Source organism: Bombina bombina, chromosome 1 (assembly GCF_027579735.1).
Source record: "Bombina bombina isolate aBomBom1 chromosome 1, aBomBom1.pri, whole genome shotgun sequence".
In the NCBI taxonomy this organism is placed as follows: Eukaryota; Metazoa; Chordata; class Amphibia; order Anura; family Bombinatoridae; genus Bombina; species Bombina bombina.
In genome coordinates this window covers 1,279,033,413-1,279,059,869 of record NC_069499.1, presented here as the reverse complement: position 1 = coordinate 1,279,059,869, position 26,457 = coordinate 1,279,033,413, and the positions used below count along the sequence as shown (strand labels likewise).

Genomic DNA, 26,457 nt, shown 5'->3' with positions numbered 1-26,457 from the left:
CTAGCTATTAGCACAGAGCTCTATAACATGGAAGGGTCCAGTATTGTTCATTTTTATTCTTTGCTGCCTGTGACTGAAAGAGTATAAGCAGTTAGGTGGAATATAGTAGCCAGTATGTGAATGTCAGAAATCCCCATAAAAAATATTTTTAAATTTTTTAATTATATGGGGATAAAATGCTGGTGACTTATAGATACAATGTTGCGGTGTGTGCTAAAATGGATGCTAAACAAATGTTTAATCAGCAATTAAGCAATGCTGCCTTGTTCCATCTTCTTTGTCCTACCTGTGACTGAAAGAGGTCATGAGGATATGGAAATGGACAAAAATCTTTTCTACTGATGTGTCCACTTATTCACTGGGAGAACTATTTGATACAATGGAAAGACTTTTAGCCAAAGAGCATAAATTGCAGTTCGACATATGGACATTTGACAAATATCTAAAGTTGAAAATAGTCCCCAGAGGTTTGAGGGTTAATTAGTTCCCCACGTTTGTGGTTGATGATGATGATGATTTCATAAATTCATGGAATAGGGTTTTGTCTGAATGCTCCTTTAAATTGATGAATTTGCTTATAATGTATAAATCTAAACAATTGGATAAAATTAAAGAGGATATTGGTTCAATGCAAACAGAATTGAATAACAGGGTACAAGAAATTGATTATCCTAGATTTGATATTCTACTTAAAGGTGCCATTTTGGAATTAAAAATTTGACTCAGAATGTAAAACATTCAAAGTATATACGTGATCAAACAGATTACGAAAATAAAACTGTTTATGTCTGGAGTCACTCTCAAAAGAAAGGTAGAAATCTAGGAGCAGGAGCAGGGGCAGAGGGGGATGAAATGGTACCCAGGACAGGGACTCCATACACTCCACACCATCTGATAGTGAAATAGAGTCAGGTGATGATCAAGGGGCATTTGGTGGGGAATATACACCCAAAGGTATCCTAAAAAAGATAGAGAAACAAGTTACTATTGCCCAACCTACCCCTTTGCCAAATGACACATGTCAAACCAAAGACTACAGGTTCCAGGTATAAAGCAAGTGCCCCCCAACAAGGTAGAATTGAAGATAATCTCTCTAATTTAGGTGAAAATTACAGGGTATTTGAACAGGTTTTTTACAATCCTATGGAGCAAACGGGGATAGGACAGGAAAAACAAATAAGATATCCATTGAGAGGGAACAAGAAATCAAAATACCAATAAACAATGTAATTAACCTTTCCACACATACATTATCACCCATACGACTCAAAGTATTGAGCTATAGGCTCAATTTTGCACCATCCTGTACTTTTAACTTGTTTAAAACAATGTTAGATATTAACAGGCTAATAAGAAATCTGACCTTAAATAAACATTTTAATAGCCAAATGCAGGATAATGAACATGATGTGAGGCAAGTGACTTTTTCTGATAATATCCACCGTACACCAAAAACAACATCCTTGGATTTTAGAGAAGTTTGTGACATAACCACACTGGACACATGGACAAGACAGAGCAACTATAATGAAGAAACTAAAAAAGTTGAACAGTTTAGCGGTTTCAAGAGACCGTCAGAATTTTACCCGATACAAAGCAGGGGTAACATATTAGAGACCGTCTACAAACGTGTTGAAGGAGACTTACCCAAACTTTCTACTGGTTCAAGGGAGAAAGTTATGAAAGGGTTTAACTTGTCTAGAAAGGAAAGGTTAGCTCTTAAAGAGATACAAGACAAAAAGGAAATAGTCATACGTTCAGCCGACAAAGGAGGCTCAGTAGTCGTTCTGGATAGGGCAGACTATATTGGGGAAGCACTCTGCCAATTAGGGGATCCTAACAATTACAAATGTTTGGATACTGATCCCACAAGATGTTTTCTTTTGGAACTCAGGTCACTTTTGGATGATGGTTTGGAGGATGGGTACTTTGATAGAGCGACACATGACTATCTCTTAGTGGAACATCCAGTAGTGCCCATCTTCCACCATCTTGCAAAGGTGCACAAGTCACTTTCTAACATACAAGGAAATCCCATAGTTAGCGGAATTTGTTCCCTCTCAGAGCATCTATCTGAATGGTTGGATGCTATACTCTGCCCGTTTGTGTTTTCTCTCCATAGCTATGTGAGGGACACAAAAGATGTTGTCCATCAAATGGAAAATTTCATCTTGGACATTAACACATACAATTGGGTGACTATGGACGTCACAGCCCTCTACTCATCTATCCCCATAATAAGGGCATAGAGGCTGTGGCCTTCTTTTTGAACAACTACTCCAATTTTACTGTTAAATTTGTGAGTTATGTGTTGAGGGTCATGACGTTAACCCACAATTATTTCTGATTTGAGGGCAGATTTTATCTCCAGGGATGTGGGACAGCTATGGGGCAAAATTTCCCCCCTCCTATGCCAACCTGTATATGGGTTGGTGGGAGCTGTCCCACATCTATGGGGATGGAAATGCCTTCAAAGGCGATATAGTGTGGTACAGATGCTATATTGACGATTTGTTGTTTATATGGCAGGGACCGATGTCTAATCTGAAAGAATTTATCCAGTACATTAATGATAAAAGTTGAAAGTGAACACACTTACAACATTAAGAGAAAATATCTGAAGCACAGCCTTTCGAGACATTGTGCTTTTGCACACAAAGGCAGTGCAAAAACACTATCAATAATACCTATTGAGCAAATCTCTCGGAATAGTCATAATCCATTCCTCAGTTTGCGTCGTAGGGAGACCTACTGGATACATAAATTACACACGTTGGCACCAGATGGGCTTAACGAATGTGTAGATTTAGCTGCATTTAATATCTGACTATGTGAACCCAGTAATCTATTCAGGCTCAAGATATAGCTGGAACTGCCCAAATAGGACCGATTTCTTCTCTATTATTGCAAGTCTGATAACCCTGGCCTTTAGATTTCTATGTTTCAACTTACTAATTAATCTAATAGGGTCATCTCTATCCTAACTTTTTTACTCTTTTTTTATTCTGTTTTTCTATTTTCTCACTATTATTGTTCATTTTTGACACACAATCCACATATATTTTCACCTATTATTAGGTTTTCCATAAATTATTATGTATAAAATTAACTGATTGTTAGTGCATTTATATTTAAGCATTATAATATTCACTAGAAGGGTGTTAACAAAATATTAACATTTAACACCTATTAGCTTAAAGCTTACCTACATTAGTTCGAACACTTTACTATAGTTACTATCACCAACTCTAGTTACATTTATACACTTTAGTCCCCATCACTTATTAGTAATGCCCCTACACCATGGCACCATGAGAATCTATATGGTTCACTTTAGTCACTATTATCACTTTAGTGTTCTTAATATTTATTAGGAATAACCCATTTTTATAATATGTTTATACCTGCTATTTAAACAACTCTGTTTCCAACATGTCTTATACAATTTTCAAAAATGTAGCTTACTAAATTTATCATCTAATAGCAGGCTATTAGGGAATACTTGCATGATTTGCATTTATTTAGGAATGGTCATTTGAGTTACAATTTTCACTTGTTATAAACACTCATTATACATTTCACTTCACTCTCATGTCCACATTATAGTTTAATAGCATTCTGACTTCAAAGAATTAAATTGTCATTAATGCTGTCATTGAGTTTGATGGTTAGGAACAAACATGTTAATTTAACATTGTATTATGCTCAACAATCTGGAGCCTTATGGTGAGCGTGTGCCGCTCTCCAACATTTATATCAACAACATTTGACACCTCTTTACAGACCTTGTTCCCTACCGACACACAATAGTTATTTATTAATTTGATTGGTTACAATACCGCTGACTGGTTGCTATTATGAGTTTGTCATGTGATCAGTGACTCGATAAATATAGTAGTCACTGAATATCACGGATCACGGATTATATATCTTTGACCTGTACATTTTAGCCCTACATGAACGCACGGACTTTAGTGTTAACTAGTATTTGACAGCCTCCAATGTCGTGGATTGGACCTGCTATCCGTAGCTCCGATCTATAATACACATTCTAGTGACTAAATTGGGCACATCACATGATGGGATATCACGATTTGATTGGCCCAAGGCTGGATTCTGTCTCATTGGCTAGACCCAATGTGCCTACTTCATTACACGCATGCGCTCCTGCCATGTAATGACCAATAGATGAGTGCACACGCATGCGCAGACTCCATTAGGGAACGCCGATAAGGAATTAAACACAAACAAACATCGGTATTTACACAAGATCAAGGTAAAATATCTTAATGACAATTACAAATTCTCTTAGCTTACACGGCCTAATAAAATAAACTTATATAAGTATCATCATTAAAATCGCATAGGGAATCATAAAATCGTCACTAGGTCAGGTGGTGCCCAATAGGATCTCCTAATCTGTGTGCATTTGATATATTAATAAGAGATAAAACATGTATGATCTCTGAGAATTTTATTGTATTAGAAGGTTATGTTAAGTTAGTTATTTACTGTATCGTATTTACCACTCATCATAGCAAATTGTGATAGGATGTTACCATAGGGGTTTGCTCTCTGTCACTCCCCTAAACATGTGTGCCTAATTAGGTTGTTACAATTGTTTGTTATAAATAGCAAGTGTTTTAGTTACATTTTATAAGCCTGAGGAAACAGCCTGTGTGCTGAGAAACGCGTCGCTTGTTTTTATTTGTTTTATCAAGTAAAGTATCAACTTTTTATTCAAACACTTGCTATTGTGTATCATTTGGACCTAACCTGATCCTTGGGAGCTCTGCTGCTCTGCCTGCTGTGAGAACCTGCCATAGTCTGTTGGGTGACTGTATTGATCCCTTCCTGCCTGATTAGCATCAATGAAGATGCTATACAAATTGTGAGTATATTTTCAAATATACATAACACCATCCTCTGGTTCAAACAGTACTAGGCCATATAGGCACTTTTGTTTTTGCTTGTATTTCCATCACAGAAACATACTATTTTGCCCTAGAGGTCGGTCTGCTGGGTGACTGTGATTAATCCCAGACTGCTCCTGCTGCACTAACTGGAGTGCTTCCTAGATTGTGAGTTAATATTGATACCACTAGAATATATCTACCCCGCTGAACAAACAATATTGGGCCATGTGGCGCATCTGTCTCTCTTATGTTTTGTAGATCATCTTCTTGGGATCCCGGCCGGATTCTCTACAGATTGCTGCCTCTATAATATCTGTCCTCCACACAGTGACTTTCTACTAAGTAATCTGAACTGTTACAACTAATATCAAGTGTCCCTCACTTGTTGAATAAATTGTCACACTATTTTTTGTGGCATTATATCTTATTATTTATTATTTAATATTTTTTATGATATTCTTTTTTTCTATTGTATCTTACATTTGATTGTTCTGATCTGATTGCTAGAAATCAGTATATAATAGGATTACATCTTACCACTGTTATAATTGCAATTTAGGGCGCCCCCTACTCTTATAGAATAATGATAAAAGAGTCAATCTAAAGTTTACCTTTGAGACCCACAAGATGTCTATTACTATTTAGATATCACCCTGACTGGCAATGAGGATGGTCATATCAGTGTGGATCTCTATAGGAAGCCAATCACCAAAAACACCCTTTTACATGATAAAAGCTGCCATCCCCAGCATGTTCCCTTTGCAGTAGCAAAGGGATAACTTATACGGGTTAAAAGAAACTGTACAGAGGAAACAGCTTATGTTAAGCAATGTAAAGAAATGAGGGAAAGATTACAGGAAAGAGGATACCCTAGACATGTCATTAATAGGGCACAGATACAGGTGGATCAAACTGAAAGAACCACACTACTAGATGATTCAACATCAGTTATACTACATCAAGAACAAGTTCAGCACAGGTTACTTTTGTTACATATCTCACAGTGACCAATTCAAACAGATATGTAGTATTGTCAATAAACACTTTCTTTTACTCGCAGCAGACGACAATTTGGTGGATAGTGTTGATAGGGGCCTGCGGTGCTCCTATAGACATACTAAAATCATTGGTAATTACTTATCACCTTCAGAACTACCAGCTATTGTTAAGGAAGATACTGGCTCATGGCTGAGACATAGGGGGTGTACAGGTGTGGCAGGACCAGGTGCAGACCATGTGAATTTTGCATTTTTTCTGATACTTTTCATTCAGAAGTCACTGGAGACGAATTTCAAATCACCTCCTGCCTCAACTGTACATCCTCCTATGTCATCTACCAGATTATCTGTACCGAATGTCATCTACAGTATATTGGACTCACTACCAATTATGTGAATACAATGATACGTAACCATTTACCATAAAATAGGAGCGGCTACTACTCCCTTGGTTAAACATTTTAAAAATGTCCATCTCAAAAAGAATGATATGTTCAGGTGGCAAGTCATAGAACAGGTCAACCCCACCCCAAGAGGTGGAGATAGAAATAAAGCACTGGGAAAGAGAGAAATGCTCTGGGTGTTTAAATTACAGACCAGAGTTCCCAGGGGACTTAACTCTGAGTATCTTCCTTAACTATAGCTGGGAGTTCTGAAGGTGATAAGTAATTATCAATGGTTTTACTACGTCTATAGGAGCACTGCAGGCCCCTATCAACACTATCCACCAAATTGTCGTCTGCTGCGAGTAAATGAAAGTGTTTATTGACAATACTACATATCTGTTTGTATTGGTCACTGTGATCTGTAACAAAAGTAACCTTGTGCTGAATTTGTTCTTGATGTAGTATAACTGATTTTGAATCACCTATTACTTTGGTTCTTTTAGTTTGATCCACCTGTATCTGTGCCCTACCTGTATCTGTGCCCTATTACAAGGGTATCCTCTTTCCTGTAATCTTTCCCTCATTTCTTTACATTGCTTAACAATACATAAGCTGTTTCCTCTGTACAGTTTCTTTTAACCCGTATAAGTTGTCCCTTTGCTACTGCAAAGTGAACATGCTGGGGATGGCAGCTTTTAGCATGTAAGACAGTGTTTTTGGTGATTGGCTTCCTATAGAGATCTACACTGATATGGCCATCCTCATTGCCAGTAAGGGTGATATCTAAATAGTTAGACATATTGTGGGTCTCAAAGGTAAAGTTTAGATTAACTCTGTTATCATTAATGTACTGGATAAATTCTTCCAGATTAGACATGGGTCCCTGCCATATAAACAACAAATCGTCAATATAGCATCTGTACCTCGCTATATCGCCTTTGAAGGCATTTCCATCCCCGTAGATGTGGGACAGCTCCCACCAACCCTTATACAGGTTGGCATGGGAGGGGGCAATTTTTGCCCCATAGCTGTCCCACATCCCTGGAGATAAAATCTGCTCTAAATTGGAAATAATTGTGGGTTAACAGGAGCGTCACGACCCTCAACACATAACTCACAATTTTAACAATAAAATTGGAGTAGTTGTTCAAAAAGAAGGCCACAGCCTCTATACCCTTATTATGGGGGATAGATGAGTAGAGGGCCGTGACGTCCATAGTCACCCAATTGTATGTGTTAGTGTCCCAGATGAAATTTGATGGACAACATCTTTTGTGTCCCTCACATAGCTATGGAGAGAAAACACAAACGGGCAGAGTATAGCATCCAACCATTCAGATAGATGCTCTGAGAGGGAACCAATTCCGCTAACTATGGGACATCCCTGTATGTTAGAAAGTGACTTGTGAACCTTTGGAAGATGGTGGAAGGTGGGCACTACCAGATGTTCCACAAAGAGATAGTCATGATACTGGATAAATCCAGTACAGATGTTCCACTAAGAGATAGATAGTTTGGATGATGGTTTGGAGGATGGGCACTTTGATAGAGTGACACATGACTATCTCTTAGTGGAACATCCAGTAGTGCCCATCTTCCACCATCTTGCAAAGGTGCACAAGTCACTTTCTAACATGCAAGGAAATCCCATAGTTAGCGGAATTTGTTCCCTCTCAGAGCATCTATCTGAATGGTTGGATGCTATACTCTGCCCGTTTGTGTTTTCTCTCCATAGCTATGTGAGGGACACAAAAGATGTTGTCCATCAAATGGAAAATTTCATCTTGGACATTAACACATACAATTGGGTGACTATGGACGTCACAGCCCTCTACTCATCTATCCCCATAATAAGGGCATAGAGGCTGTGGCCTTCTTTTTGAACAACTACTCCAATTTTACTGTTAAATTTGTGAGTTATGTGTTGAGGGTCATGACGTTAACCCACAATTATTTCTGATTTGAGGGCAGATTTTATCTCCAGGGATGTGGGACAGCTATGGGGCAAAATTTCCCCCCTCCTATGCCAACCTGTATATGGGTTGGTGGGAGCTGTCCCACATCTATGGGGATGGAAATGCCTTCAAAGGCGATATAGTGTGGTACAGATGCTATATTGACGATTTGTTGTTTATATTGCAGGGACCGATGTCTAATCTGAAAGAATTTATCCTGTACATTAATGATAAAAGAGTCAATCTAAAGTTTACCTTTGAGACCCACAAGATGTCTATTACTATTTAGATATCACCCTGACTGGCAATGAGGATGGTCATATCAGTGTGGATCTCTATAGGAAGCCAATCACCAAAAACACCCTTTTACATGATAAAAGCTGCCATCCCCAGCATGTTCCCTTTGCAGTAGCAAAAGGATAACTTATACGGGTTAAAAGAAACTGTACAGAGGAAACAGCTTATGCTAAGCAATGTAAAGAAATGAGGGAAAGATTACAGGAAAGAGGATACCCTAGACATGTCATTAATAGGGCACAGATACAGGTGGATCAAACTGAAAGAACCACACTACTAGATGATTCAACATCAGTTATACTACATCAAGAACAAGTTCAGCACAGGTTACTTTTGTTACATATCTCACAGTGACCAATTCAAACAGATATGTAGTATTGTCAATAAACACTTTATTTTACTCGCAGCAGACGACAATTTGGTGGATAGTGTTGATAGGGGCCTGCGGTGCTCCTATAGACATACTAAAATCATTGGTAATTACTTATCACCTTCAGAACTACCAGCTGTTGTTAAGGAAGATACTGGCTCATGGCTGAGACATAGGGGGTGTACAGGTGTGGCAGGACCAGGTGCAGACCATGTGAATTTTGCATTTTTTCTGATACTTTTCATTCAGAAGTCACTGGAGACGAATTTCAAATCACCTCCTGCCTCAACTGTACATCCTCCTATGTCATCTACCAGATTATCTGTACCGAATGTCATCTACAGTATATTGGACTCACTACCAATTATGTGAATACAATGATACGTAACCATTTACCATAAAATAGGAGCGGCTACTACTCCCTTGGTTAAACATTTTAAAAATGTCCATCTCAAAAAGAATGATATGTTCAGGTGGCAAGTCATAGAACAGGTCAACCCCACCCCAAGAGGTGGAGATAGAAATAAAGCACTGGGAAAGAGAGAAATGCTCTGGGTGTTTAAATTACAGACCAGAGTTCCCAGGGGACTTAACTCTGAGTATGACATAATTAATTATTGGAAATAGGTATTATGTGTTTTCTATACATGTTTCTATACCTGGTTTTGTATCAACTCATATGCTTAATAACAATTTGCTGAGATTTCTCCTTTTGTAGGTATATATAATCCTTATTGTATGCACATGTGTATATATATATATATATATATATATATATATATATATATATATATATATATATATATACAGGGAGTGCAGAATTATTAGGCAAGTTGTATTTTTGAGGATTAATTTTATTATTGAACAACAACCATGTTCTCAATGAACCCAAAAAACTCATTAATATCAAAGCTGAATAGTTTTGGAAGTAGTTTTTAGTTTGTTTTTAGTTATAGCTATTTTAGGGGGATATCTGTGTGTGCAGGTGACTATTACTGTGCATAATTATTAGGCAACTTAACAAAAAACAAATATATACCCATTTCAATTATTTATTTTTACCAGTGAAACCAATATAACATCTCAACATTCACAAATATACATTTCTGACATTCAAAAACAAAACAAAATCAAATCAGTGACCAATATAGCCACCTTTCTTTGCAAGGACACTCAAAAGCCTGCCATCCATGGATTCTGTCAGTGTTTTGATCTGTTCACCATCAACATTGCGTGCAGCAGCAACCACAGCCTCCCAGACACTGTTCAGAGAGGTGTACTGTTTTCCCTCCTTGTAAATCTCACATTTGATGATGGACCACAGGTTCTCAATGGGGTTCAGATCAGGTGAACAAGGAGGCCATGTCATTAGATTTTCTTCTTTTATACCCTTTCTTGCCAGCCACGCTGTGGAGTACTTGGACGCGTGTGATGGAGCATTGTCCTGCATGAAAATCATGTTTTTCTTGAAGGATGCAGACTTCTTCCTGTACCACTGCTTGAAGAAGGTGTCTTCCAGAAACTGACAGTAGGACTGGGAGTTGAGCTTGACTCCATCCTCAACCCGAAAAGGCCCCACAAGCTCATCTTTGATGATACCAGCCCAAACCAGTACTCCACCTCCACCTTGCTGGCGTCTGAGTCGGACTGGAGCTCTCTGCCCTTTACCAATCCAGCCACGGGCCCATCCATCTGGCCCATCAAGACTCACTCTCATTTCATCAGTCCATAAAACCTTAGAAAAATCAGTCTTGAGATATTTCTTGGCCCAGTCTTGACGTTTCAGCTTGTGTGTCTTGTTCAGTGGTGGTCGTCTTTCAGCCTTTCTTACCTTGGCCATGTCTCTGAGTATTGCTTTTGGGCACTCCAGTGATGTTGCAGCTCTGAAATATGGCCAAACTGGTGGCAAGTGGCATCTTGGCAGCTGCACGCTTGACTTTTCTCAGTTCATGGACAGTTATTTTGCGCCTTGGTTTTTCCACACACTTCTTGCGACCCTGTTGACTATTTTGAATGAAACGCTTGATTGTTCGATGATCACGCTTCAGAAGCTTTGCAATTTTAAGAGTGCTGCATCCCTCTGCAAGATATCTCACTATTTTTGACTTTTCTGAGCCTGTCAAGTCCTTCTTTTGACCCATTTTGCCAAAGGAAAGGAAGTTGCCTAATAATTATGCACACCTGATATAGGGTGTTGATGTCATTAGACCACACCCCTTCTCATTACAGAGATGCACATCACCTAATATGCTTAATTGGTAGTAGGCTTTCGAGCCTATACAGCTTGGAGTAAGACAACATGCATAAAGAGGATGATGTGGTCAAAATACTCATTTGCCTAATAATTTGCACTCCCTGTATATATATATATATATACACGCTTTACCTTATTTTATCTTATTGGTTAAGCTATCCTTAGGTGTCTAACACATCACCTACACATATTTTGATGTGGACTATACAGTCTGATGTGATATATGCACATGTGATCAGCAACCTTTTAGGAATGGTAGAATGGTTTACGTAGCTTTATTTATTATATATTCTATGAATATGTAAGCATTCTTTGCACTTTTTTTTTTTTTTTTTTTAGCTAAGTGAATACTGTTTTTGCTTTGTGAGCTTCTTACACATGGAAACATTTACATAGTTCTTATTCCATTTATGTGATGTAATATCAACAGACCCTCTTAGTTAAGTCCCAAGTAATCTATTCATCCCCTTTTTACATTCAATATATTGTACTGGATGGGCATAACTCTCACATCATTTATCCCCCTAGACATCTTCCTTTGTCTAAGGTTCACACTATGTTCCGTATTAATTCAAGCATATGTAATTACTTTTGAATTTTCTAATTATTGCATATTAGGGACTGTATTTATGATAGATGAAGATTCTCACTCTGTCACAGGCAGCATAGAAATTTATAGGGTTAACTTTTACTCCTCAGTTTAGACACACGTCATTTAGCTAATTAATGGCCAATCAGATTCTAGTATTTCTTTTAAATAGGTTACGCAAGTGTTCTGTTTTAGTTATGATTATGGCTCCTTATCCAAAACGTGTTAACGTTCAGTACTCTTGTGATGTTTTACTGCGTTTACTGAAGACCCTCCTGGAATGTTTATGGAAAAATAAAGACTTATCTTTATTTCACGGATCTTTGCCTCTGAGCTTCTTTCTATTTTGAAGTTACCTATTGTCCAGGCGCCCCGAGGTGAAGGGAGCATACTGATTCTCTAGCAGCTGAGAACATAATTTTTCCGGACCAGTGATTGGCTTAAACACAACCACGTGATCAACACACTCCTTGGAGCATGCATCAGCGCTGAGTGTGGCAGAGGCAGCCCTCTGGAAGCCGGGGATCCGACGAATTGAGCATTCTGACTGAAGAGCGGTAAGTGGGCACAGTTTTCTACTGTCAGAGCACAGGCTGCTCGTGTTTAGGTCCACTACCGCATTTGTGTCAGAGCATTTTGGGATGTGTTGAACTTTCCTTGCAACCACTTGCCTAAGAGCTTGAGCTGATACAGCTGTTTTGGTATTGTTCACAGAACTTTAGCCTGTTTACCAGTTAAACTGTTTACTCCATCAGATATGGATGCTTAACTGCTATTTAAGGAAGCGTGGGGCTTTTTGTATAGTACATTTGAACACACTATACATTAGTTTATAGCTTGTGCATCAACCCTATGTTTTCTGTATATATAATTTGCACTCTCACCTTCATTTACATCAGCCAGGGTGTCAGGAAACAATAATAAATTTGTTTTTAATTCTGCACCCACTGGACGAATGAAGAACTCCTTGTTTATAAGTCCAGTGAGTGCAGGATGGAATACAAATTGGTATATATATATATATATATATATATATATATATATATATATATATATATATGTGTGTATATGTGTGTGTTTTTTATTGATAAAATGTTTCAACATTGATATAAAGTAATATCTTATATAACGAGGTGTTGGACCGTGAACGGCTCAAAAGCTATATGTACATAGCTCACTGCTTGTAATATGAGCAATGTTAGGACAGCCAGTACTATCCATTAAAAGTATAGGGCATGATAAAAAAAAATTGGCCTCCCTAAAGTTCTCATTTAAAACTATTTTACCTTTGACTTCATTTCAGATTGTGCACAGGGCCGCAATATGCATAGTACAGCTCTATCAGTAGACCTCCACTTTCATCTAGGCCCATATGTTTTAACAGTGAAAAGGCGATTGGCTAATACAGCAATATGTGTTTTAGTAGACTGTAACTTTGTTTGATTTAATCCATAGCAGACAAAAAAAATAAAAATTGTAGTTCGTTACATGGAACAGTAAAGCAAAAAAAGCATTTCACAGAAATTACTTGATGATATTTCTCCTATGAACATAAAAGCAGCTGTCTCGGGAAAATGTTTTCTAGAGAAACTGTAATGCTTAAAGGGATGGAAAATTCAAAATTGAGCATGGCCGCAACGAAATGAGCATGGGTGCATTTTAGATTTAAATAGAAGCATTTTTGCAATATACTTCCATTAGCAAAAACTCTTCTAGTAAATGTTATTACTGTTTTTTAGGGGCATATGCACATATTATGTAAGGGCCTGTGCACCAGTATTCAAACTCAGAGAGCTTGCAGTGGTGTGTATTGTGCCTGGGAATACTTCATTTGTGTCATACAACCTACTGCTGACTCTCTGAGAAGGTGTAGTGAATACTGGTGCACTAAGCACTGATAATGTTGCTGTATGTAGTAGCTCACAGATCAATTACTCTGGTCACTTTATCCTAGTTTTAAACAAAGGTAAGTATCAGTATACTTTTCCTTACTCACATTTGCATCAGAAAAAAAGGAGAATTTATTTTGAGCAACATGTCCCTTTACTTTGCTATCTTGAAGTGGGCATCTGCATATATTGATATTTACCTCACAGTGTGAACCATTTCAAATAAATAGACCGAAGTAGCAATTTTAATATAAGCATCAATAAACTAAAATGTGTATTCAAGTCAGATTGATGCCTAAATTGTACTGCTGGGTGAATCAGGAAACTTTAAATATAAACAAAAGCTACATAATGTATAAGACGTCACAGGAAAAATGACCTTACTGTTTATTATTAATATATATATTTTCTTGCCTGTGGAATAATCCATCCAAATTCATGATTGTTAACTCCAATAATAAAGGGGACACGGTTAATTTCTTTGTGAATTAAAATCTGCTCTGGACTTTTCGGAAAAAACACCCCGTCTACACAAGCAGGTATAGTTCCCATTTCCTGAAGAAAAAAGGTAAAGCAATTTTACAGTTTGGACATTAAAACAACATGCACTGTTTCCTTAAAAGAAAATATTTTCATATTCAATAGCAATATATTTTAAAATTTCTGCACTGTCAGTGTTTTTCCAGCGGTAAACACTTCTTCAAAGGCATCTGCCATTAATACCTCTGAAACTCAAAATCTTTACTTCCTGAAAATGACACAAAATTATCTGATTTGTTTTCAAAATTTGCCTGAATATAATTCACTAAACAAGCTACATTCTCTTGGTATCCTTTATTGAAGGAGCAGCAAGGCACTACTGGGAGTTAGCTGAACACATTAGTAAGCTGATCACAATAGGCATATATGTGCAGCCACCAATCAGCAGCTTGCTCCCAGCTACTGAGCCTACCTAGGTTTTCTTTTCATCAAAGGATGCACTAGGCAAATTAGATAATTAAAGTAAATTGGAAAGTTGTTTAAAATGGTATGCTCTATCTCAATAATGAAATCATTTTTTGGGGTTTTCATTTTTTTGGGTTTTGTGTCCCTTTAAAAAAAAAAACATATCATAAATAGGGGCCAATTTTGTGCCACAAAACGCATGTGAATAGGATGCAGCAGAAAATGGCAAAGAGAGTGCAACCAAGGCATGGAACAATTATGTACAATGTAAAAAAAACAGTCCAAATGTAAACAAAACATGACACATCATTATAATCTATCTTGTCATTGATACTATCACTACCTTTATCAGCATGTTTCATTACTTTATCATCATAGTCAGGTTACTGTTCAGATAAGAAGGTCAATCCTTATGCTACAAACTAATGAAACTGCTCAAGGTACAGACGCATAGATTGTAAAAGGTTAAAGGGACAATTTACCCACATTAAGAATGATTTAAAAGAAATTGCTGGCATAGCAGTGCTGAGCTTACAATAAACATCATTTTCTTTGTCTGTAAATAATTTTTTGAAATCTCAGATTTTCTATTATGTTACCTATACCCTTTTAAATATTTTTTGGCTGTGCAGCCACTCTGGTTCCCCTGCCTTCAGTGCAAAGCACATGCTCCAGCCCCCAGCATCCGTGTTGAGCAGTGAGCATTTTTTTTGTGCTGGTGCTTTTTTTCAGCAGAATAAGCTTAGCATTGTACTGAGGCTTCAGTTTCAATCTTCATTTTAGCAAAAGGGCAGCAGTCATGAGATAAAGCTTGTCTCTCTCATTAATGATCCACCTTAAATATGTTCTGCATTTAAACAGTAAATATTACCTGACACACACTTCTCACTCTCTGTTGCTATTTAGTTTACTCAGTGCCATTAATCCGAATTATATGAGAGGACTTACAGCTTGTCTATAAATCTCTATATAGTGCGCCTGAGTACAGTGATAGCAAAGCCTCCTTTTGCATAGCAGGAATTCCTTTACTTGTTCACAGATCACTCTTCCACTAGCCTTTTGCCTATAATGCTGATACAGCAGAAGATATAGTAAATGAATAATTCCACAAAAGAGCTCAGGTATATTGATAGGTTTGTTAGATGCAGCTCTGAAGCATAATATTACTATTTACCAACTGCTAACCTCACTGATCACGGGATATAATAAAGTATGTATGCAAACTGAAACAATGTATAATATCTTGATGCTGCAACACAGAGACTGCAGACAGCTGCAACTAATTGAGTTGAGTGCAGATAAAATATCTCATACATAGAAATACATATAGTGTGCCCATTTGAGGTTCACTGTTTTAGCATATAATTTACTAAAGAATTTTGATTGGCCACGGGGTGGGGTAACAGAGTATTGTAGCACTGCCCCTTTATCAGGGCGTTCCAGGGACATTGAGCTGAACTGGAAAAAAGGTAAAAAAAATATATTTTACAAACTACTATAATTATGCATTTTCATCTCCTTTACTTGTTAATATAGTATTATTGCTGCCAGTGAACTCCATTCCCATGAGTGAACTAAATTTAAGGAGCTGTTAAATGGTCAGCTACAGAACATCTTACAGCTCGATCCACCTATATATATATATATATATATATATATATATAAATATATATATAAATAAATATATATATATATAAAAATATATATATACGTATCCTATTATATAAAAGGCCAAGTGTGTTTGTCCGAAGCTGTCATGCACAGTAGAGACAGCACGAGGACAAACACACCTGGCCTTTGAGTCCTACTCCCTAGCTCATCTGCGGCAGAAGTGGGCATGGCCGGGCATGAGCGGGGACATGGTCGGCGTGAAGGGGGCGTGGTCAGGTGTGAATGGTCGTGAAGGGGGCATGGCCGGGGCACGGTCGCGAGATAGAGAGGGGAGAGAGATAGAGAGGAGGGGAGAAAGAGAGAGAGAGAGAGGAGGGGAGAGAGAGAGAGAGAGAGAGAGAGAGGAGATGAGGGGAGAGAGAGAGGAGAGGGGGAAGAGAGAGAGAGGAGGTGGGGAGAGAGAGAGAGAGGAGGGGGTGGAGAGAGAGAGAGGAGGGGGTGGAGAGAGAGAGAGGAGGGGGGGAGAGAGAGGGGAGGGAGAGAGAGGAGGGGGGGAGAGAGAGGGGAGGGAGAGAGAGAGGAGGGGGAGAGAGAGAGCTCAAAAGAGAGTGGGAGAGAGAGCGCAAAAGAGATGGGGGAGAGAGAGAGCTCAAAAGAGAGGGGAGAGAGAGCACAAAAGGGACGGGGGAGAGAGAGAGAGCAAAAGAGAGGGGGAGAGAGCGCAAAAGAGAGGGGGGAGAGAGAGAGCACAAAAGAGAGGGGAAAGAGAGAGAGCACAAAAGAGAGGGGGAGAGCACGCAAAAGAGAGGGGGGAGAGCACAAAAGAGAGGGGGGAGAGAGCGCAAAAGAGAGGGGGAGAGAGAGAGCGCAAAAGAGAGGGGGAGAGAGTGAGCGCAAAAGAGAGGGGGGAGAGAGAGCAAAAGAGGGGGAGAGAGAGAGAGCACAAAAGAGAGGGGAGAGAGAGGGGGAGAGAGAGGGAGGAGGGGAGAGAGAGAGAGGGGGGAGAGAGAGCTCAAAGAGAGGGTGAGAGAGAGCGCAAAATCGATGGGGGAGAGAGAGAGCTCAAAAGAAAGGGGGAGAGAGAGCACAAAAGAGATGGGGGAGAGAGAGAGCTCAAAAAGAGAGGGGTAGAGATAGTACAAAAGAAATGGGGGAGAGAGAGAGAGCAAAAGAGAGGAGGAGAGAGCGCAAAAGAGGGGGAGAAAGAGAGCGCAAAAGAGAGGGGGAGAGAGAGAGAGCGCAAAAGAGAGGGGGGAGAGAGCTCAAAAGAGAGGGGGGAGAGAGAGAGCTCAAAAGAGAGGGGGGAGAGAGAGCTCAAAAGAGAGGGGGGAGAGAGAGCTCAAAAGAGAGGGGGGAGAGAGAGCTCAAAAGAGAGGTGGGAGAGAGAGCTCAAAAGAGATGGGGAGAGAGAGAGTATAAGAGAGGGGGAAGGAGAGAGCACAAGGGGTGGGACCGCTGTACTGCAAAAAATGGCCCGTGTGAACGGGCTTTAGGACTAGTATATATATATATTGGAGTATACATTTTTGTTTGTTTTGCTTAATTTAGTTTTATAAAAGTAGCTTTTGTTTCTCAAAATAAATATCCAGTTATTAGGATATACATTTACACAACATTACAGAAGTAATAGTAGAAGTATAGCAGTATTGTGCCTGTTTTATATAGATTTTTGCCAGTTTGGGTTTCTTGGTTTTAATATATTAGTTTGGGGTAGGGATGGGTGAATGTGCTGAAAGTGTAATTTGTTTGGTAGAATGAATAATCCTCTGGACATTCGTTTTTGACAATCGAATGTTGATAAGAATGAAAATCCATGAAAATTCGGTAATCGAATGTTACTTTAGTTTCCGAATGTTCATAATGAAATCAAATATCCACATCCGAAATTTCGAACGTAACTTTTGATTTTACAAATACTATTCAGAAGTTCAATAGTTCATGTTGTAGGGAATTTAGTAAATTGATACATAATAGATACAAATATATCAGTGAATGTTTCTATTTTAAATACTGTATAATTAGAATATTACATTTAAAGAGCGCATTAGAAATACTATTAAAAATATATAGATTTGAATGTTTTGAATTTGAATATTGCATAATTCGAATTGAATTATTAGAAAAATTCAAATTGAGCATTACATTTATAGAAAACATTAGAAATACTATTTCATTAAACAAATGTTCAAACATTTGAAATTTCGAACGAACGAATGTGTTAAAATTCGTTTCAATTTTTTGAATGTTGCAAAACATTTGCCCAAACCTAATTGGGGTAAATAATGACTCCCCATTGAATTGTCCTGGTGGTGGCAGCAATTAGAGGTATATGAGTGTGGGGGTGGCAGTAAAATTGAATCTTTTTATTCCTTTTATAGGCAGACAAGAGAGTTAATTGTTAAACCTTAGTGTGGCCTGATAGTGACCCTGAACAGCTTTTTCATCCAAGATTCATTATTTACTAGTAACCAATGTTATGTACAGTACTATTGATTTAGTAATTGCCAGAATCTCCTCTTGTGATTTCCTCTTCAAACAGTCCAGCACTTCAGCTGAATCACATCCAGATATATTAGCAACAATCTGCAAAAAATATAAATATAAAATGTTAATTAAAAAGTACTCAAAGAAAAACCCTTAACACCTATCTAGCAGAATTTACTTTTTTTATGTACATTTTTTGGTAATTATATATTTTTATAAATATAGCTGAAGATATAACAATTAGCTTAGCAAATATTTTATTACAAAGAAATGAAACATTGGAATAAGGACATAAAATGGATGAGGAGACCAATGTAAAATAGAACTGTATAGAATGAAACAAAGAAAAAACTTACATTTTTAATAAAATTCATGTCATCTGCTTTAATGCTGACTAGACCAGGCATTAATGCTACTCCACTCTCAGATATTGCCCGGTGGAACAAGCCTTTGGATAAAGGGGATAAAACCTTAATTTGGAAATAAAAAAACAAGAATGAAATATTTAGGACAATCTACCACCTGGGACATTAACAGCAATACATTAAAACCAACTGATTGATGGTAATAATTATTTAAAAACATGGCGCAGGAACACAAAGCGTAAGTGAAAGGAAACAGAGGTTCAGCTGGCAGTCATGTTTCATGCAAAATGCACTTGTTCATTGCTCATTTAAATCTGTCCCTAATTGGCCACATCAATGGTGAGTTGATAAGATTTACAATACTTAAAGGGACAGTGAGGCCAAATTTAAATTTAAATTTAAAATAGTGTGCAACTGTAAACAACTTTCCAATTTAGTTCTTTTTAGCTCAAATTTGTCTTTGTTTACTTGGTATCCTTTGTTGAAGAGTAATGCTAGGTAGGCTGAAGGGAGTTTAGGAGTGTGCACATGTCTTTAGCATTATATGGTAGCAGTGTTTTCTGCTATGTATAACATTGCTATAAAAGATATGAACGCTGCTGCCAGATGGCTAAAGAAACACAGGCATGCTCCTGAGCTTATCTAGGATTGCTGTTAAACAAAGAATGTCAAGAGAACTAAATTGATAATAGAAATACATTGGAACTTTGTTTACCATTTTATGCTCTAATTAAGATTTAATTTTGACTTTACTGTCCCTTTAATAGGATTTTGGAGAAGAATGTCTCTATAATGCAAAATAAAGCAATTTGTGCAACAAAAGAACTGTTTTTAAATGCTAAAATATATTTATTTTGAAAGTAGATGTTTTTTTTCCCACTAAGAAGGACAATTTAGGTACATTAAAATGCATGGAGGGTTGCATGATTAACAGTGACAAGGAGAAAGCTGAGGTACTAAACCAGTTTTTTTTCTTCAGTATACACAAGAGAGGAACCATTGGATGATACTTTGGAACAAACTAGAACATGCCAGCCCATACCATTAACTAGGTTATGTTTAGAGGATATAAAAAAAAAACTGGATAATATTAAGGTAAATAAAACTCCAGGCCCAGACGGAATACCCTCACGGGTGCTAAGGGAACTTGGCACTGTTATAGACAAACCTATAGACAAACCTCTATTCTTAATTTTTCAAGACTCATTATCCTCAGGCATGGTACCCCAGAATTGGCGTAAAGCTGATGTGGTGCCACTCTTCAAAAAGGAAAGTAGGGCTGATCCAGGAAGCTATAGACCAGTTAGTCTGACATCAATAGTGGGTAAGATATTTGAAGGGATTATAAGGGATTGTATTGATAAACATATTTGAGTAAACACGATTATGAGTTAAAATCAGCTTGTTTTTATGAGAAATAGATCTTGTCAAACTAATCTAATTAAATTCTATGAGGAAATAAGTAAAAATATAGATAAAGGGGAATCAGTTGATGCCATATACTTAGATTTTGCAAAGGCATTCAATACAGTGCCCCATAAGAAATTATTGCACAAAATTAAGGGGCTAGGAATAGCTGATAATGTTAGCTCATGGATAAATAACTGATTAAAAGATAAGGAGCAAAGAGTAGTAGTAAATGGATCATACTCAGATTGGACAAAGGTAATCAGTGGAGTCCCCCAGGGATCAGTACTGGGCCCAGTTCTTTTTAATATTTTTGTTAATGACTTGGAGCAAGGATTAAATAGTGACATCTCTATTTTTGCAGATGATACTAAGTTAAGTAAGGTTATTAGGTCAGAGCAGGATGAACTTTCGTTACAAAGGGATCTGCAAAAATTAGTATGGGCAGGTAAATAGAAAATGAGATTTAATACGGGAAAATGCAAGGTTCTACATTTTGGGAGTAAAAATAAGCAGGCAATGTATTATCTAAATGGGACAAGACTTAGCCAAACAGAGGAGAAAAGGCATTTGGGAGTAGTAATAGATAACAAGCTAAAGATGGGTGCACAATGCAGCGCAGCGGTTTCAAAGACTAAGATTCTAGCATGTATTAAAAGAGGAATTGATTCAAGGGAGGAAAGCATAATTCTGTCACTATATAAATCCCTGGTAAAACCTCACCTTGAGTATTGAGTGCAGTTCTGGGGGCATTGCAGAACTAGAAAAAGTTCAGAGAAGGGTCACAAAGATAATAAGGGGAATGGAGAATGTAAGCTATGAGGAGAGGCTAGCCAAACTTGGTCTGTTTTCTCTAGAAAAAAGGTGCTTGAGAGGTGACATGATTATTTTATTTAAATATTTTCAAGTTCCATATACAGAGATGAGAGAAGCTCTGCTTATTCCAAAAAAATTGTTTGTGACAAGAGGTCACAATTTCAGGTTGGAGGAAAGGAGATTTAATCTCGTGCAACGGAAACGTTTTTTCACCCTAAGCGCAATAAAATTGTGGAATTCATTACCAAAGGAGGTAGTGAATACCCTAGATACATTTAAAAATAGTTTTGCTACATTTCTGGCTAGAAACAGAATTCATGGATATGATTCCTTGTATTAAATGGGTCACTTTTAGTGGGATTAATTTAAGCTCAACTGGAGCTTTTTTGTAAGTATATTAGATTTGTATAAAGGTTGAACTTGATGTACCAATCTTTTTTCAACCTCTTCTACTATGTTACTACAAACCTCTCTAATCTAAGCCCACAGAACTGTTATTTCTGGTGCAGCTAATAAGTCTATAGAGTGTTTAATTACACCTCAGTTTAAACATACATTTTATCATTTTTAAACTTGGGGCCCCTATGCCTATCAGGGAGTATGTGGGGAGAATGTGAGTCGTTATGTTGGAGCTGCTGAAATTCTAACTCCTCCTCATACCCTGCCTGACTGCTTAGATTAAAAGAGGTCTGTTTCACCATGTATTTCTTTGTATAGTTTTGTTTGATGTTTAATCTTTTTTTTTTATTTTTCTTTCTCACACCCTACCTAATACTTTATCTCCCCCATTCTGGATTGACCTTCTCCCCTCTCTCCCCTCCTCCTCAATTATCCTTTACTCAAAATATACTCACACTCATGCACATAATCCTTTCTCACCGCATTCTTTTCATAATCTTGCACTCTTCTCTGTCATGCCTCTACCACTCCCATCTCACTACCCACCTCTATATCCCTTAAACCTCCACTACCGCTCCTCGCCACCTCTCACCATTCCTACTTCTCACTGTCCCTCTCAATTAAAATAAACCCAAAATATTGCAGCCTTAAATTGAGCAGGATAACTCATTTAAATGTTCATGCGTGCCACAGCAAAAAAAGAGATAAGAGGATGTAATGTTTTCCTATGAATTAAAATGAGGTTCTACAGTATTAATAATAATATGCAGTCAAATGATTGACATAACAGTTTAAAATGAACAACAATGTAATTGAAAGTCACCTGTTTACAATTTGTTTTCATTAAAAAAAATGATTCTGTTTTTTACATTACTCAGATACAGGTATATGCTACTATTTTGAGCATTTCAAACTCACTTTTATGTTTTTTTAATATTAAACCAGGTTTATACTTAATACATTGGCTCCAGTTATACAATTGTGGAGGCAGCTTTGGAGGCTATGTGTTGCAGGTTTAATCATAGTAAGCAGCAGTTGTGATACCAATGCTTCCAAACCTCTCCTCCACCCTAGAGGTGTTAGGCCCTGGCCCATGTGACAAGCAGTTGCCAGCTGGTAACATTGTCTGCACACTACATGATAAGTGGAGGCCAATGTTTACAGTAAACACATATGAACTGTTCATGTTTACTAACTGTCATATCTATACCCTGCTCAAGCCAGAATTTCTGAAGACCAGCACAGAGTGGTTAACCTCTACAATTCCTGATAAAACTGACAGATCTAGGTTTGTGCAGTCTTAAAGAGAAGAAGTAATTAAAACTTACAAGTGCAGCAACACTCACACCACCAGCAGATTCACCAAATATAGTAACAGACTGTGGGTCACCTCCAAAGTTCTCAATATTTTCTTGAACCCACTGTAAAGCAGCAACTTGATCCAAAAACCCAAAGTTTCCCCGTGCTTGCTCATCACCAGAACTAAAAGGGAAATAATTAGAGAGAGCTCATGGAGAGGTTTTTATTTAGTTTTTTTGTTTACATTTTCTTCCAACAAATTATAAGAGATACTAATATAACTTTATGTAGTCATCTAGTACAAAATGTGCAACCATAAAATGCTACCTGATTAAAATAAAATACACAAAATACGACAATATCAGTGTAGTAGAGAGAGCTGCAATCAGATGGAAAAATGTCAGCTTGGCTAATTTTGTCTCTCATTAAAATCAAACAGAAGACATTGAATACTTGCATTAAAGGGATATTACAGTCAAAACTTAAATGCACATAGATTAATTCAATCTTTGAATAGAAACATATTTGCAATATAGATATATTGGCAAAAATGCTTCTAGTAAAAGATATAAATTTTTCAGTGTTAACATTTTTCTCTGCACATTCATGTGAAGCATAGCTAGATATTGTAAGTGTACCAGCATTTTAAATACTGTAGCTACTAAGAGCACCAATGGGTCTTGTATTATGTCAGCAATTAACAAATTTAGGCCTAGATTTAGAGTTGGGCGGTAGCCGTCAAAACCAGCGTTAGAGGCTCCTAACGCTGGTTTTTACCGCCCTCTGGTATTTGGAGCCAGTCATTAAAGGGTCTAACGCTCACTTTTCAGCCGCAACTTTTCCATACCGCAGATCCCCTTACGTCAATTGCGTATCCTATCTTTTCAATGGGATCTTTCTAATGCTGGTATTTAGAGTCGTGTCTGAAGTGAGCGTTAGAACTCTAACGACAAAACTCCAGCCGCAGAAAAAAGTCAGTAGTTAAGAGCTTTCTGGGCTAACTGCGGTTCATAAAGCTCTTAACTACTGTGCTCTAAAGTACACTAACACCCATAAACTACCTATGTACCCCTAAACTGAGGTCCCCCCACATCGCCGCCACTATATTTAAATTTTTTAACCCCTAATCTGCCGCTCCGTATACCGCCGCTAACTACGTTATCCCTATGTACCCCTAATCTGCTGCCCCTAACACCGCCGACCCCTATATTATATTTATTAACCCCTAATCTGCCCCCCACAACGTCGCCGTCAGCTACCTACAATTATTAACCCCTAATCTGCCGACCGGAGCTCACCGCTAGTATAATAAATGTATTAACCCCTAATCCGCCTCACTCCCGCCTCAATAACCCTATAATAAATAGTATTAACCCCTAATCTGCCCTCCCTAACATCACCGACAGCTAACTTCAAGTATTAACCCCTAATCTGCCGATCGGAGCTCACCGCTACTCTAATAAATTGTTTAACCCCTTAAGCTAATTCTAACCCTAACACTAACACCCCCTAAATTAAATATAATTTGTATCTAACAAAATAAATTAAGTCTTATTAAATAAATTATTCCTATTTAAATCTAAATACTTACCTTTAAAATAAATCCTAATATAGCTACAATATAAATTATAATTATATCTTAGCTATTTTAGGATTAATATTTATTTTACAGGCAACTTTGTAATTATTTTAACCAGGTACAATAGCTATTAAATAGTTAATAACTATTTAATAGCTACCTAGTTAAAATAATTACAAAATTACCTGTAAAATAAATCCTAACCTAAGTTACAATTAAACCTAACACTACACTAGCAATAAATTAATTAAATAAAATACCTACAATTATCTACAATTAAACCTAACACTACACTATCAATAAATTAATTAAATACAATATCTACAAATAAATACAATTAAATAAACTAACTAAAGTACAAAAATAAAAAAGAACTAAGTTACAAAAAATAAAAAAATATTTACAAACATTAGAAAAATATTACAACAATTTTAAACTAATTACACCTACTCTAAGCCCCCTAATAAAATAACAAAGACCCCCAAAATAAAAAAATGCCCTACCCTATTCTAAATTAAAAAAGTTCAAAGCTCTTTTACCTTACCAGCCCTGAAAAAGGCCCTTTGCGGGGCATGCCCCAAAGAATTCAGCTCTTTTGCCTGTAAAAAAAAACATACAATACCCCCCCAACATTACAACCCACCACCCACATACCCCTAATCTAACCCAAACCCCCCTTAAATAAACCTAACACTAAGCCCCTGAAGATCTTCCTACCTTGTCTTCACCATGCCAGGTATCACCGATCGTTCCAGGCTCCGAAATCTTCATCCAAGCCCAAGCGGGGGCTAGACATCCATCATCCGACGGCTGAAGAAGTCCAAAAATCTGCCCTCAGTATTTCGGGTTGAGCTGCCCTCCCGGGCCTTGAGGAGGGGCAGAACCCCGAATGAGCATGCTGCTGAGGTGCCGGTGCCTTTGGTTGTTCTGGCCCAACTCTGCTCATCAGTAGAAAGAGATCTTGCTCCGTAGGCGCTTTGTCTATTAAAGGTTTAAAGATCATTTCCAGCCTAAGGAGCACTGGATCTTGTGAAATTGATAGGTCCTCCTCCCACATGTCTGCCATGAAGTCATCCATCTCTGTATTGCGTGGTATCGTAGTTTGGTGGCTTAACTCAGATAGGGAAACAGTTTATCTTATAAGCTTCCAAAAACGGTGCTGCAATTCCTGGTGCGGCTTTGATGTATAGTCAGTTCTTGTCAAATAACCCGGAGGTCCGGGGGGGGAACGCTGCCTGTATAGTCGCCGCTGCGACAGGCCTCAAATGTCCTTTTCCTTCCCTTGGGTCATATATACAGCAAAGTAAATTAATATGGTATCTTGTGTCGCTCAGAGGCTCATGAGCTACTGTAGTAGTGATAATTGCTGTAGTTATTTGACAATATTCAGTGGAATATTATCTAATCTCCTGGAGCTTCAGAAAGATGCGACTTCACTAAGCCGCTGTTAGGGCACGCCCCCTGGGCATTTCTTTTATGTCTAGTACAGACTAGAGAGTGTTGTTAACCCTTGCACCCACTGAGCTAAGTCGCAGGCTTGCCTGGAGTGGCTACACTGTGACAGAGTAGTGACAGTTGAAGGGGTCTGATAACCCTTTCTGTGCCAAACAAGTGACCGGCGCAGGGTTGGTTAACCTTGGTCGTCACAATCCCCTCGTCTATCTATTGGTAGATGCTTAAATTTTTGGAATCTCACTGAATGTCTGGCCTCCTTGAAATGACAGGCTACTGGTGATTTTGCATATCCATTCCTGATATTAGATTTGTGTTCAGTAATACGAAATCTGACCCTTCACATTTGCGTGCAGAAACATTTCTATTTTCTTGCAGTTAGTTTTAAACTACACATTTAGGGCTCGATCCAATATAAATCGTCGCCCCCAAAAGCCGGCGACGCC

The 26,457-nt window shown here is 37.9% G+C and overlaps 1 protein-coding gene across 1 annotated transcript in view; it reads right to left on the bottom strand.

Moving 5' to 3' along the window:
• The window catches only part of LOC128648620 (pyrethroid hydrolase Ces2e), a 117,423-nt gene that overhangs the window by 37,790 nt on the left and 53,176 nt on the right, over window positions 1-26,457 (bottom strand). The window contains exons 5-8 of the mRNA XM_053701400.1: window positions 23,010-23,163; window positions 19,051-19,164; window positions 18,698-18,793; window positions 14,069-14,209 (exon numbers count right to left, since the gene is read on the bottom strand). Of these exons, the coding sequence (XP_053557375.1) occupies window positions 14,069-14,209; window positions 18,698-18,793; window positions 19,051-19,164; window positions 23,010-23,163 (505 nt within the window). The remainder of the gene's footprint in view (window positions 1-14,068; window positions 14,210-18,697; window positions 18,794-19,050; window positions 19,165-23,009; window positions 23,164-26,457) is intronic.